At 38.9% G+C, this 15,619-nt stretch overlaps 1 protein-coding gene across 9 annotated transcripts in view; it reads right to left on the bottom strand.

The window, feature by feature from the left end:
• Positions 1–577: 577 nt before the first annotated feature.
• The window catches only part of banp (BTG3 associated nuclear protein), a 177,383-nt gene continuing 162,341 nt past the window's right edge, over positions 578–15,619 (bottom strand). For all 9 annotated transcript variants that reach the window (XM_063067009.1, XM_063067013.1, XM_063067015.1 and 6 more), the window contains one exon: positions 578–4,053. In XM_063067009.1, the coding sequence (XP_062923079.1) occupies positions 4,014–4,053 (40 nt within the window). In that variant the 3' untranslated portion in view covers positions 578–4,013. The remainder of the gene's footprint in view (positions 4,054–15,619) is intronic.

Genomic DNA, 15,619 nt, shown 5'->3' with positions numbered 1-15,619 from the left:
AACTGTTTCCTGTGGCAGAGAATTCCACAGATTCACCACTCTCTGTGTAAAGAAGTTTTTCCTCATCTCGGTCCTAAAAGGCTTCCCCTTTATCCTCAAACTGTGACCCCTCATTCTGGGCTTCCCCAACATCGGGAAGAGTGAGGGGAGATTTGATAGAGATAAACAAAATGATGAGGGGTATAGATAGGTTAAATGAAAGCAGATTTTTTCCACTGATATTGACTGGGATTACAACCACAGGTTGTAGGTTAAGGGTGAAAGGTGAAATGTTTAAGGGGAACATGAGGGGGAACTTATTCACTCAGAGAGTGTGGAACATCTACCAGTGCAAGTGGTGGATGCGGGGTCAATTTCAACATTTAAGAGTGACTTGAATGGGTACATGGATGAGAGGATAGGGAGGGCTATGATGCAGATGCAGTTCAATGAGACCAGGCAGATTAATGTTTCAGCACAGACCAGATGGGACAAAGGGCCTGTTTCCGTGTTGCAGTGTTCTTTGACTCTTCTAAATGCACCAGTCACTAAAAACTGCAACAAAGATTAGCAAGACTGTAAAAAAGGCATATGAAGCATTTTCATTTATTTCCAGAACAGAGATGAAAATTAAGTAAGTTATATTAATCTTGGTTGCATCACACTTCGAGTATTACATGTACCATTTCTGGTTGCAATTTTATGAAAAATGATAGAGGTGAGGGTGCAGAAGAGGTTTGTAAAGATAATGCAAATAGGAGTTGAAATATGAACAAACAGACCAGGTCTCTTACAAGAAAAAAAATGATGTGAGGCATAAAAATATGGAAAAATTGAAATAAGGTATGCTTTCTCCTCTGGTGGCATTACTTGGAGGCCATCAATCAAAGATAGCCACCAATAAAATCAAAAAGAATTTTCTCACCTCAAGATCTTCAAGGATCTTGATGGAGTGGAGATAAATATTATGCTTCCTCTTGTGGGAAAATGTAGAATGAGCATTACTGCTTAAAAGAAAGAGTTAATCGATTTAAGATATAGTTGAGGTCAAATTTCTTTCTCAAAGGATCATTTGCATTTAGAACTCTTCTGCAAATATTTTTAACACAGAGGGAGATAGGTTGTTGACAAGCAAGGGACTGAAAGATCACTGGGGTAGATAGGTGGCTACAATCAGATCAGCAGTGATATTATTGAATTCACGCTCAAGGGGAAAAATAACTACACCACTCCGATTTCTATGTTCATCTACGGGGAACGCTCCCATAGGGAGGATAAATAGAACAAATAGCATATTCACTTTTAGAAAAGAAATAACAAATATGTGCAGAACACTGGAATAATAACTCAGATGATTTAGATGGGGGGGGGGGATACTTGAGTGGAGCATTACACCAACATAGACTGTAACTGTGTTGTATACCCAATGCAATCCCATGTAACAGAAATAAAACATAATTATTCCTGAAATCTATAAATAGGCATGTGCAAGGATAAATTTACACTCTGTACTGAAAACTTTCTGCGCCATGTTCAACTTTAATATACACTTTTACTGAACCCATCAAATCATGGAAATCTTTACCAATCTGGTGAGACATTACTGAGGCAATTCAGTAGGAACATAAAAACAGAAGCAATACTAGACCACTCACTTCTTTGTACCTGCTTTGATATTCATTTAGATAGCAGTTGATATTTTACCTCAGTGCCACCTTCTCCAAAATCCTAAAATGCAATTCTCATTTCCCAGGCATTCCTATTAATTCTTCCAAAGTTAGTTTTTTTATCACTGCTAATTCTCTTGAGATCCTCAAACACTCCAGACTTGTGGTGCTTCATTATCTCTGGGAGTTTCTGTGTAGAGGCAATATATTTATTTCTCTGCCTTTTTCTTATTCTCCAATAATATTAACTTCATTTCATTATCTGAGGGAAGCACATTATCATGTGCTAACCTTTTTTTTAAACATATCTGTAAACACTCTGATAATCAGTTTTTATGCTTTCTAAAGGCATTCTCTCATATATTTTCTTTATTAATGCCTTGGTCCTCCTTTGCTGAATTCTGGCATTTCCCATTCCTCAAGCTTACTGTTTTGTTGGCATCATTATATGCTTTTCCTGTTGATCTAAAAATATACAATCAACAGTGCTGGACCAGATTTCCTGATTTGTTTTTTCTGCCTAAAATATATTTTATTACTGTAAACTATTTAGTACTTCTTTGACAGTTAGACATTGCTTGTTTTGTCATTTATTTTTAATATAGTACACCCAATTCATATCTAACGCCTGAACCTTAACTCCTTTTTCATTCCAGATTTGATGCAAAATTACTTGTTCCACATTGATTTCCCGAACTCTTTTATAGAGTCCATGAGTTATTGCTCCCCACAGTTACTGCTCAATTAATTTGCCCACGATTATAGATTGAAGCTCCGAATGACTATAGTAATGACAATGTTACATGCCATTCTAATTTACTTTCTTGTTTCAAACCATGCCCTAGGAGTCAATTTAAAACTCTCACCAATGTTTTCCATCACTTGCTATTCCTTACTCAAATTAAGTCTTTTGTTTCTTAAGTCTCATCCTTCTTTTCTACTGCCTTTATCACATTCTTTAATATTGGGTAAGTTACGCACTAACAAACAGACTCTGAATGTAAATTTTTAGATAAAATCCAACTGGTATTTTAAATAAAAAGATCTAAGTTTAAAGAGCTCAAACTCAAGTGTAATACTAGGTGACTCCATATTGCAAATATTGAGAATTATACATCTGGAATACTCAGGAAAATAAATATTTTTATCTTTAGAAACAGTAATGATAAACAAAAACATTGCGTCCTTCTCTGCTTGATCATCTAAACAGAGAGCAACAATTGTAACAATGGTTCCACAATTATTATTGAGGTCATGTTCCTGCTCCAGGTTATCCATGTTAAAAGGTCAAGATCATTAGCCTGTGCTTCCAGCGATTTAATTAGTTCTTTACTTGAATGTTTCTACAGCACAGTGGTCATTAAGTCAAAATGCCGAATAGTGCAAAAACAGTATCTGCTGTTTTCTTAATGATTTAGGCTGGAAGTATCACCTTGTTGCTACACCTAAACAAGCAAAAAAATGTTTTTCACTTAAGGCAGAGATAACTGCCGTAATACTGTTAACTCTTTTTTTCATAATAGTTGAAAAGAACTTCCTCAATTAACTGCCATATTTTCTGAACAAAATTAGATACAATAGCACAAGAGATTCTGTAGATGCTGGAAATCTAGAACAAAACACACAAAATGCTGAAGGAACTCAGCAGGTCAAGAGGGATCTACGGAGGGATATGAACAGTTGACATTTTGGGTCAAGATCCTTCATCAAGTCCTGATGAAAGGTCTTGGCCTGAAATGTCAACGGTTTACTTCACTTCATAGATGTTGCCTGACCAGACAAGTTCCTCTATCATTTTGTGTGTGTTGGTTTAGTTACAAAATAACTTTATCTAGCTTTGCCCTCAAGGTTATGCAACTGAAAATAACAACAACAAAATAAACTCCCTGAACTCTGGATATAATGTATATAATTCATAAATATCTCTTCAAAACTTCAAAGCACATGTATAATTCAGTATTTTATAGTTGTACCGGACTCCTTGAAAATATAGTGAATAGTAAAAGCTAACATGGTACTGTTCAAATACAAGAACCTTTGTTTTGTACAGTTGATCCCAATGTTCAAAATAGATGCAACTTCGAACAGAAAGCAAATTCTTCAAATGATACAAAATGTTTTTATTCTTCTCAACAGAGCATATAAATGCTTTATTCTTTTGTTATGTGAGGAGCTTCAGATTTGGCTGCTATATTATGTAATCTGCAGATTTGCCGTTGCTTGAACTTTTTTTACATGCTGCTTTTATTCCCTCTGTTATAGTTCCACTTGTTTATTTTTAACTGCTGACAGTATTAACCGGCATCTGGATTGAAACAACTTCTCCGTTCTCTCCTTGTTGAATTTGGATTGCTCCATGCTCAATCTTTATTTCAGGTTGAATTGTGGCTGCAAGAGCTTCTGTTCCCTGAAAGAAGGGAGAAAATGCAAGTTACGTCAAATTCTCTACAATATTATTCCCAAAATAGTTCAAGATCATAAGTATGTAAATCTGTTTTTAAACTTTGCAATTTTGTGTTTTACGTGTCTCAATAAATATAATGAAACACAAAGTATATTTCAGTAAATGCAAATTTAATACTTTCTATTTCCCTTTACTTTTCATAAATAATTGAAGAACTATAGGATCCACATTATAAAGGGTATATTTAAGAAGTTACAGAATAACAAAAAATACAAACAAAAATCCTCCAATCCTCAATGTACCAAAAATACCTGAAGAATTCTGCTATATAAACTATAGAATGTAGTTCACACCGACTCCTGTACAAAATATTGTGAATGTGTTTGGCTTTATATTACTTTCATTCATTTCCTGAATAACGAAGATTGAATGTTGCTGATTCAAGAAAAGATTCAAAATTATTGAGCTATATGAAATTTAGTTCATTGAAAACGTAATAATGTCGCCTGATGATGACTGATATGCAGTACTGTTCAAGAACATAAAAACATTTGGATTCAAATACACAAAATTACATGAACCTAGATAAGCACCTTTGTTGGGATATTTTGACATTGGAGGGACTACACTTTCAGAAGCCTATGAACACCTCAAAGTTTAAATTGTAAAGTAATTCATGAAAATATCAAGAGGAAACATGTAGACCAATATACGGTATTAGTGGCTTGAATCTCTCTTCTGCAATCTAATACGAATGTATAATTAATTTTTAAGTTTCAAATTTGAGATGGATTGATTTTAACCAAAGTTCTTACTAACTATTTGGAGGCAGGTTACAAATAAGCCATAAGATGATTAAATGACAGAACTCTAAATGTAAATGACTTAGTATTTTTCACATTGAGTCATACACCACAGATAAAGGACCTTCACCCCAAAAATGTCCAGGCTGATCATTGCAACTGTCTATCCATATGTTCCAATTTCATTGCTAGTGTAAACTAAGCTGTCTTTGGTCACTTCATTTGCAAGCAGATAGAAGTAGTTTGTGCCATTGCTTGTACATCTTAGGAACCACACTTCCTCCACTATGCTGAACGCTGCTGACTGACAACCAAGGGGCATGGTGTCTGACAGGAAAAGCATATGACCATTCCTTGATACCTTTCAAAAATCAGGCAAACATTGTTAAAGTCCAACGAAACTTCGGAGAATATCAGTGGAGTGCACTTTTATTCATCTGGAGACCAGAACACATTATTTGCCTTGACATACCAGCATTAAATATAAAACAATATATAAAACCACTGAGCCTAAAAAAGTATGAATATTCAGCACAGAGGTTGTCTTTGGTCAGTCCCTTCAGTCATCCTTACAAACCAATGAAAAAAATTCTGAAAAGCCAGGACCTTGATTTCCATTTCATTTTAGTTGTTCCAAATTAAAAATTGCTAAAGATGGCCATGTTACAGCATATTGTTCTTGAAAAGATCTGAACATTTATTGGGTTAATTCAAAGTTCAAAGTAAATTATATCGAAGTACATCTGCATCACCATATACTGTACAACCCAGAGATTTGTTTTCTTTCAGACATACTCAATAAATCAATAGAATATTTAATGAGAGGCATTGATCATGTGGATAGTCAGAGGCTTTTCCCCAGGGCTGAAATGGCTAGCACGAGAGGGCATAGTTTTAAGGTGCTTGAAAGTAGGTACAGAGGAGATGTCAAGGGTAAGTTTTTTTTTACACAGGGAGTGGTGAGTACGTGGAATGGGCTGCCGGCGGCGGCGGTGGTAGAGGTGGAAACAATAGGGTCTTTTAAGAGACTCCTGGATGGCTACATGGAGCTTAGAAAAATAGAGGGCTATGGGTAAAGCTTAGGTAGTTCTAGGTAGGGATATGTTCGGCACAGCATTGTGGGCTGAAGGGCCTGTATTGTGCTGTATGTGTTTTATGTTTCTACAAACGTTTCTAATAATAATTATAAACAGAACAATTAATTACCTACAATTAATTAAGTGCCTAAACATTTTGAGGTGAAGGGCCATTTTCTGTGCTGTTTAAGTCAGCTAGTCTTTAGAGTTCTGTCATTTAATGAACTTATAGCTGTTTTGTAACCTTGGTCAAAATAGCCATTAAATCTCTGATTGCAAGGTTCCAATGTAGTGAGCTGGCTCTCAGCATAAAATTTACCTTGCTAATTGGATTGCTTATTTCATTGAGAAAATGTAAGTGTAGAATTAATTTCAGAAATATTCCAAATAAATGGGCATCAATGGAAAGAGAAAGCAAACCAATTGCGGAAGATGACTTAACCTTTGGGTCATTGTCCCAGGTCACTTCCACTCTCCCACTCAAAGACTCTGGTAGGTTTGCTGTGCCTTAGACTGCCAGTTGTCTGTCCCTGGATAATGCTATTTTTTAAAAATGTGGGGTCCTTGGTGTCATTTTCTGCTCAAAGGATTTGCTTCTAGCATTCTGGCATGGTCCAGTACAGTGTCCCATGGCCATACTCACTGCAATTTCACTGTGTCAAAGGTTGTCACTGAAATTTAATTTGTCTACAATTTTATCATTGCATTAATGACACATCTGGCCCTCTGGGAAAAAGGACGAGTGGCTGAAAAACTATGCCAGACTATGAAAAAATGGACTCGGGATAGCATGGAAAGTAGAAAAGCAAAGACAGCACGCATTCAGACTGTCAGGAAGGATAAGCAGATGACAGGACAAAATTGCAGCCAGCAGGGTGAGTACCAGTGTATTAGGGATGCAGAATCAAAAAGGGTAGCAAATACAGTACTCAAAGAGTTATATCTCAATGTATGGAATATAAGAAATATGGTGGATGATCTTGTTGCACTATTACAGATCGTCATGATGTTGTAGACATCACTGAATCGTGGATGAAGGATGGTTGTGCTTGGGAGCTGAATGTCCAAGGTTACACGTTGTTTCAGAGGGAAAGGATGGTAGGCAGAGGGTGTGGCGTGGCTCTGTTGGTAAAGAATGGCATGAAATCTGTAGAAAGATGTGACATAGGATTGGAAGATGTTGAACCCTTGTGAGTTGAGTTCAGAAACTGCAAGATAAAAGATCACTGATGGCAGTTATATACAGGCTTCCCAATAGTAGCTGGGATATGGACCACAGATTACAAAGGGAAATAGAAAAGACGTGTCAAAAGGGCAATGTTATGATAGTCATAGGAGATTTCAACATGCAGGTAGATTGGGAAAATCGAGTTGGTAATGGATAAAGGGAGTGAGTTTGTTGAAGGCCTACGAAATGGCTTTCTGGGCAGTTCATTGTTGAGTTTACTAGGGAATCGCCTACACTGGATTGGGTGTTATGTAATGAACCAGAGATGATTATGGAGCTTAAGGTAAGAGACCCCTCAGGAACCAGTGATCACAATATGATTGAGTTCAACTTGAAATTTGATAGGGAGAAAGTAAAGACTGATGTAGCAGTATTTCAGTGGATTAACAGGAATTACAGTGGTATAAAAGAGGAGTTGGCCAAAGTAAGTTGGAAGGACATGCTGGCAGGGATGACAGCAGAACAGCAATAGTGTGAGTTTCTGGGAAAAATGAGAAAGGTGCAGGATTGATGTATTGCAAAAATGAAGAAATACTCATGTTATGACAGCCAAAGCTAATGCAAGAGCAAAAGAGCGGGCTACGACAAAGCAAATATTAGAGGGAAGAGGACTAGGAAGTTTTTAAAAACCTACAGAAAGCAACTAAAAGAATCATTAGAAGGGAAAAGATGAAATATGAAAGCAAGCTAGCAAATAATATCAAGGTGGATAGTAAAAGCTTTTTCAAGTATGTAGAAAATATAAGTGAGATGAGAGTGGATAAAGGACAGTAAGAAAATGAGGCAGGAGAAATAATAATGGGGGACAAGGAGATGGCAGATGAACTACATTAGTATTTTGCATTAGTCTTCACTGTGGAAGACACTAGCAGTGTGCCACATTTTGTGGTGTGTGAAGAAAGAGAAGTGAGTGTAGTTACTAAAGGGAGAAGGTGCTCAAAAAGCTGAAAACCCAAGGGTACATAAGTCACCTGGACCAGATGAACTGCACCCTAGGGTTCTGAAAGAAGTAGCGGTAGAGATTGTGGAGGCATTAGAAATGATCTTTCAAAAATCAATGGACTCGGGCGTGGTGCCAGAGGACTGGAAAATTGAAAATGTCGCTCCACCCTTTAAGAAAGGAGGAGGGCAGCAGAAAGGAAATTATAAACCAGTTCGCCTGACCTCAGTGGTTGGGAAGATATCAGACTCAACTGTTAAGGATGAGGTTATGGAATACTTGGTGACACAGGACAAGATCGGAAAAGTCCTCATGGTTTCCTTAAGGGAAAGTCTTGCCTGACGAACCTGTTGGAATTCTTTGAGAAGATTACACATAGGATAGATAAAGGGGATGCAGTGGATGTTATACCCTTGACAAGGTGCCACACATGAGGTTGCTTACCAAGTTAAGGGCCCATGGTATCACAGGAAAGTTACAGGCATGGTTAGAGCATTAGCTGATTTGTAGGAGGCAGCGAGTGGGAACAAAAGGATCCTTTTCTGGTTGGCTGTCAGTGACTAGTGGTGTTCCGCAAGGGTCGGTGTTGGGACCGCTTCCTTTTATGCTGTATATCAATTATTTAGATGATGGAATAGATGGCTGTGTTGCCAGGTTTGCAGATGATTTGAAGATTGGTGGAGGGGCAGATCGTGTTGAAGAATCAGGTAGGCTGCAGAAGGACTCAGATTAGGAGAATGAGCAAGAAAGGACAAATGAAATATAATATTGGAAAGTGGATTGTCATGCACTTTGGTAATAGAAATAAATATGCAAATTTTCTAAGTGGGGAGAAAATCCAAAAATCTCTGATGAAAGCAACTTGGGAATCATTGTGCAGAGTACCCTAAAGGTCAACTTGAGTTGGTGGTGAGGAAGGCAAATATAATGTTAGCATTCATTTCAAGAGCAAGGATGCGATGCTGAAGGCACTGGTGAAGCCTCAGCTTGAGTAGTGTGAACAGTTTTGGGCTCCTCATCTAAGAAAAGATGTGCTGCCATTGGAAAGGATTCAGAGGAGGTTCACAAAGATGATTCCAGGAATGAAAGAGTTACCATACGAGGAATGGTTGATGGCTCTGGGTCTGTCCTCGCTGGGATTTAGAAGGATAGTTGGAACCTTTCAAACGTTGAAAGGCCCAGATAGAGTAGATGTGGAAAGGATGTTTCCCATGGTGACAGAGTCCAGGCCAAGAAGGCACAACCTCAGGATAGCGGGGTGTCCGTTCAAAACAGAGATGCGGAGAAATATCTTTACAGAGGGTGGTGAATTTGTGGAATTTGTTACCACAGGCAGCTGTGGAGGCCAGGTCATTGGGTGTACTTAAGGCAGAACTTGACATGTTCTTTATTGGACTTGGCACCAAAGATTACAGAGAGAAGGCCAGGGAGAGGGGCTGAGGAGAGAAAAAAGGACCAGTATTGATTGAATAGTGGAGCAGACTCGATGGGCCAAATTGCCCATTTCTGCTCCTATGTCTTATGTCTAATGTGCAATTAACTTTCATATATCTGGACACTTGACCTCATTCATTAACACCTGGATGGTATTATGACAGTTTGTAAGTCTCAAAAGCTTGGCAAGAAAATAACATGCATCTTAGCTTCTGGGTGTGAAGCTGGTACGCAATCGACTCTCAAATCCTATTGTCACCAGAGTAGACTGTTTTTCTGTACAGAGGAAGGAAACAATGCTTCTGAAGCAAAGGGGCAGACAGGACACTTGTCATAGGTTTTAATGCTTCTGTAATGGCTCCACTGAAATAACCCTTCGAATAATAATTAACAAACTCAGCTCTGAAAATCACTTGAAATCTGAAGTGAAGGAGGCCACAATACTACCCATCAGACTACTCAAACAAAAGGACTTGATACATGAGAAAGCCATAAATCAGATTGCAAAAGGAAGTGGGATGAAAAAGAAATTTTTTTTTGTTTCTGTTTAATTTCATTGTACTTGAACCAGGCTAAATCTGGCACGGGATCCATAAATCAGATTATCAGGACGAAAACTTCGAAGTCTTCAGTAATTTGTACTGGGTTTCATAAGAAGTCCAGTGGAGCTGCCAATATGCATGCACAGTAGAAGATGTTGATACTTGTTTAAGCCCATGGCAATACTGGATTTGGGGCTTCAATGAATAAACATAGATAATTTTGGTAGAGCCACTCGCATGCAAGTGGATGTAATGCCATTTTTTTAAGGTTGTTGACTTTTAGTTAGAAAATTCCAATGATAGGTCATTGACTTGACAGATAAGCTTGTTTCTCAACCTAAAATTGCTGCCTGATCTCCTGCACATTTACACTATTTTCTGTTGATATTTCAAACTTTCAGCCTCATTATAACTTTTTTCATCATGTATAAACCTATGTATTTTCAAGTAGAGACTATTTTAAAGGTGTGCAATTCCAGTGGAATGCCACTGATGGTCGAATCTATATCCATAAGATGGTGGTACGCTCGGACACAGCAGCTTCTCTGGGTCCAAAGAAAGGTGATTGATCGTCCTTTATGTCTTTTTCACAATCATATACACTGCTGGTTATCAAAGACATAAAGAATTGCAGGTCTACCCCACTAGCAACTATTACACACCACATTGCAGCCTGCATCGGCCATCCAAGGTAAAAGGCATCATTGGTGGTGCACAGTCCAATGGAAGAGGGTGATTGACTTGAACATTTTTGTTGTGACATAGAAAACTACGAGCCTGATTCACGGGTTCTTTGATGAGACCAAAGGCAGGGAAGCTGCGCTGTCTTGGTTGTGGTGCGGACTGGTGCTCGTTCATGCCTTGGGGTCACCTGCTGTGGTTGCTGAGGAAGGAGATGCCAGAGCTGTATGCCACTGAGTTCACACTGGTTTGGAGGCACGTTGCTCCCATCAGTGCTACTTGTCCAGTGTTCACGTGGTGGCAGACAAGCTGGATTGTATTTGACTGCAGCTACACTGCACAATAAGAGGACCTGCTGCGGGCTGTTCTTGCAGAAACATGGCTCCAGAACAACATACATGCATCATCAATATACAGGCCATGACACTCAGGGCTATATTATTTTTTAGTATTTTTTGGGAACTGTATGGTTTTCTGCTATATACTTATATGCGTTGGTGCTGTGTGTGACTGTGGTTCTGTGTTTTGCACCTTGACCCCAGAAGAACACGGTTTAATTTGGCTGATTTCATGTGTATGGTTCGGTGACAATTAAATTTGAACTTGGCTCCTATCTGGAAGCAAACAGTGATAATCAAGGGAAGGACTGTACCACTGGTGACAATGGAGAGATAAAGAAAGAGGATGCTGAATATGCACTGAATAAAAATCCATGGAACAAAAACCTATTCAGTTCCTCAGTGCTTTTTATCACACCATATCATTTCTATGAATCAATTCATAGATTATTAGATGATATGGCCAAACATGTTGCACTAAGTTACTCGGAGCATCAGAATGACAGGGACAGAGTAAGCATATGCTAACTTCCAGTGAAGACAATAGAAAATGTCAAAGGCTTTGGATTCATGACTACCTAAATACAAAAGAAAATATTTCATGATTTTACACCTACATACTAACATAACATTAGTCTTTGAGAATATGCAGCATTTAACAGTTTGGAATGCATAGTTCTCCTTTGCAGGAATGAAAAGAAGGCATGAATTGTAGTTCCCTTTATTGCAGACATGAATAGAATTCATGACAGCTCCACTGAAACATATAAAATTAAATATATCCTTCTTTGCAGGAATAGAACCAGAAAGTAGATTGTGCACCCTCTTTCACATCCAGAAGACCTGATCCTCCTGTGCTTTAAAGATCTACAGTTATATCTGCCAATGCCATCACTCAGTTGACTGGTCATTGGAGACAAACATCAAGAATTACTTTTCCAATTTCAAATCTGCAAATTTCAAAATGCTCTAAAAGGATTCCTTCAGTTAAATTTCTAAAATAGGTAATCAAATAACCATCTCAAAGTATTATTTTGCAATGATTTAAGATTCACTCATTAACATTAAGAAATTAAAAGTTTCTGAGCTTTACCTTACAATTCATTTCAGGGAATGTTTTCCATCTACTAGCAAGATTTATAATCAGAATAACAAGAGATGAGTAATTATGCCCAATACATGGAAATTTCTGAGCTTGCAACAAAGAGGCAGGCTATTCAGCTCAAAAGACAACTCAGTGTTTTCCTTGTGCTTGAATAACTGTTCATAATGTTTACCAATAGGTGACTCCTGTGTTACAGCCTTCAGGTTATGGAAATTCACCCTTATAGAATTCATAAACAATCATTAAATACTTGACGTACAGAGTAAAAATTCTTCTCAAGGAAAACGTGGAGAAAAAAAAGCAAATCTATCAACAAAAGTTTTATTTTTCCAACTTATGTTTCTTGACAAATGAATGGATGACCTGGAAATTTTTTAACATGGGCCATTTTCCACAAGTCAAACCCCTCTCCTGTCAGTACTTCAAGTTCAAGTTTATTGCCATCTGACTGGACATAATATACACAACCAAATGAATCAACACTCCTCTGGACTACAGTGCACCCACACAACACCCATCACACATACCACATACACCAAAATATTATACTATAAATAAGAATAAAACATAATTAAAAATGCATGTAGTAAAGCACAGCACAGTAATCAGCAAACAGCTCGCCGTTCTAGTGATAAGACCTTGGTAGTGGTAGGGTATTCATTAGTCTGAGGAAATAAGCTGTTACAGTACCTAGTCTGGTAGTCCTAGTCCTGATGCTTCTAAACCTTCTTCCTGATGATAGTGGATCAAAGGGATTATGGATGGTAGTGATCTTCAACAACGTTTTGAGCCCTTCATCTGCAACGCTCCCAGTAAATGTCACAAATAGGGGAGAGGGAAGCACTAATGATTGTCTCAGTGTTTGTTTTTACTGTCCTCTGTAGGTCTTGCAGGCCACTGCCTTGCAGTTTCTATACCACACAATGATGCAGCCAGACAGCACACTCCAGGTGGTACTCCTGTAGAAATTTGTTAGAATGGGGCTGGGGAGCCTTGCACGCCTCAATCTCCTCAAAAAGTGTAGATGCTGATGTGCCTTGAGTAGTGAGGAGATGTTGTGGGTCCATATTAGATCGTCTATTATGTGCACACAAAGGAAGTTTGTGGTCTTTACTCTTTCCACGGTAGAACCATTGATATGCAATGGACAGTGATCAACCCGCGCCTTCCTTAAATCCACATTCATCTCTTTTGTCTAATCCATGTTGACTCAAGTTGTTGTTTTCATACCATTTGACAAGCCTCTCTCCCACCTCTTTCTATGCTGAGTCATCTTTGTTGCTAATGAGGCCAATCACTGTAGAATCATCAGCGAACTTGATGTAGTCTGAGCTGAATCTGGCAGTGCAATCAAGGTTACGTCCACAATAGACCAGATAAATCCGTAACCGAAGCTTTTTCTTTTCGTTTTGACCCTCCAACCACACTGAAACGGCATTTTCCTTCCCTGAAAACAGAGCTTTACTAAAACGCTCTCCAGAGTGTTTAAATCTGAAAACGCCGGTTGGGCAGTGTAGTGTGTACGGGGTAACGGGAGCTTTTTAAAAAACACTATCATGACGTGCCGGAACAGATGGTGGCGGCAGCACGGTGTTTCATTGTTTTCTTGAACGCAACTTCCAACACCACAACAACAATATCTGACAATAGATGTGTAACAGCCTAATGTAACATTGTAAGGAAATACAAGATAACACTGATGCAGACATGTTTTATACATTTAACAAGGTGCTTTATTAATGTATTGCTTGTGCAAACGTTCAATAGATGCAATTGTCACTACTTCCAAAATGTCATTTTTAAGTAGTAGCTTATGTTTGTCATAGACGTGAAAAATGTTAAGGCCAAAAAAGGAAAATTGTAAGTTTCACTTTTACTCAGGTAAAAATAAAATCACTTTTTCCCAGTAACTCATTTTATTGCACATGTTAAATACAGCAAAATAATACAGAAAGACATGGCAAAAGTAAAGGCAAACAAATGAGGTAACAGCCAATTTCACTTTTGCCCAGTAACAAGCCTTACTGCATTTAGTTGTAGCTGTCGTCCCTTTCATTGGTGAAGAGACTGTGGTTGTAGGAAATATTTCCAGGGTGACCCCTCTGTGGGAGTGGGGAAGATGTTGGTGGGGCCACACAGGGGTCTGTGTGTCTGTATGTGTAGCTATTGTAGTGGCTGTGAGGCTGGAATTGTGGCGGTGAAAAGTACTGGGGCTGGGGGGGGGGGAGCCATCATATTCCTCACCATTGCAAATCATTTTGCAACAGAATTAGTCAGCTTTTCAATGTTCGTCATCAGCTGGGTCATACTGTCCGTGAACTCCCTGTTGGTTGCCTCCATACACTCCAGTATTTGTTTTTATAGCTTTAAGTCCTCCTGCACGAGAGCCAACAGCTATCCATCATTTGGCAATTTCCTTTTAAGTTTTTCTAGTCTGTAACTGGACAAACGCGCACCAAGTATACCGTTTCCTCTTTGCTTGTTTTCTGTAGATGTGTCCTGCACATGCCCAGTAAGAGGAGATTTGCCCAAATACCCATTTTAATGTGGACAGAGGTATTTTCAAAAATGCCTGGTGTGGACGCCTAAAGTTTTTACATGAAACTGACGTTTTCAAAATTATCCGGTCTAGTGTGGATGTAACCCAAGAGTCAGCAGCAGACTCAGCAAACAATCCTGGGGGGCACCAGTGCTCAGGGTAATGAGGCTTGAGATGCTGCTGCCAACTTGGACTGACTAGGGTCTTTCCATCAAGAAGTTGTCCAAGATCCATTTATAAAGAGGGATGTTGAATCCCAACAAGTTCAGTTTACCCACCAGCCTCTAAGGAATGATTGTGTTAAACGCCGAGATGAAGTTGATGAATAATATTCTGGCGTACAAGGCATCATTTTCTGGGTGAGCCAGGATGGAGTAAAGGACTGAGGCTCTGGCATCATCAGTGGAACAGTTTCAGCAGAAGGCAAACTGGAAATGGTCCAATGTAGCTGGAAGATGGGATTTCATATTATCCGTTACCAGCCACCATTGCTCTCTTGGATACTAGAATGACGGTGGCTGCCTTGCATTCTGCAGGGAGAGTGGAATATTTCAGAGAGATACTAAATATGTCTGTTAAGACCTCGTCTAGCTGGGCCGCACTGTCCCTCAGCACCTAACCAGGTATGTTGTCTGACCCTGAAGCTTAGCATGGGTTTACCCTGGCTAAGATCTTCCTCACCTCAGATGTGGCCAGACAGCGTGCCTGTTCCTCGGGAAGAGAAGGGGCTTTCCTCAATGTCACATCATTCAATTGGTCAAATTATGCATAAAAAGCATTCAGCCTTTAAGATGTTGGAAAAGATTTGTAGCTCGGGTTGAGGATGTTGTTGCTGAGTGACCCGTCGAGCTGGCTTGTTAGTTTGCCGACGTTTTGTTATCCA

This window comes from Mobula hypostoma, chromosome 14 (assembly GCF_963921235.1).
Source record: "Mobula hypostoma chromosome 14, sMobHyp1.1, whole genome shotgun sequence".
Lineage (NCBI taxonomy): Eukaryota > Metazoa > Chordata > Chondrichthyes > Myliobatiformes > Myliobatidae > Mobula > Mobula hypostoma.
Note: the sequence above shows the minus strand (reverse complement) of the source record. Positions and strands in the feature narration are given on the sequence as shown.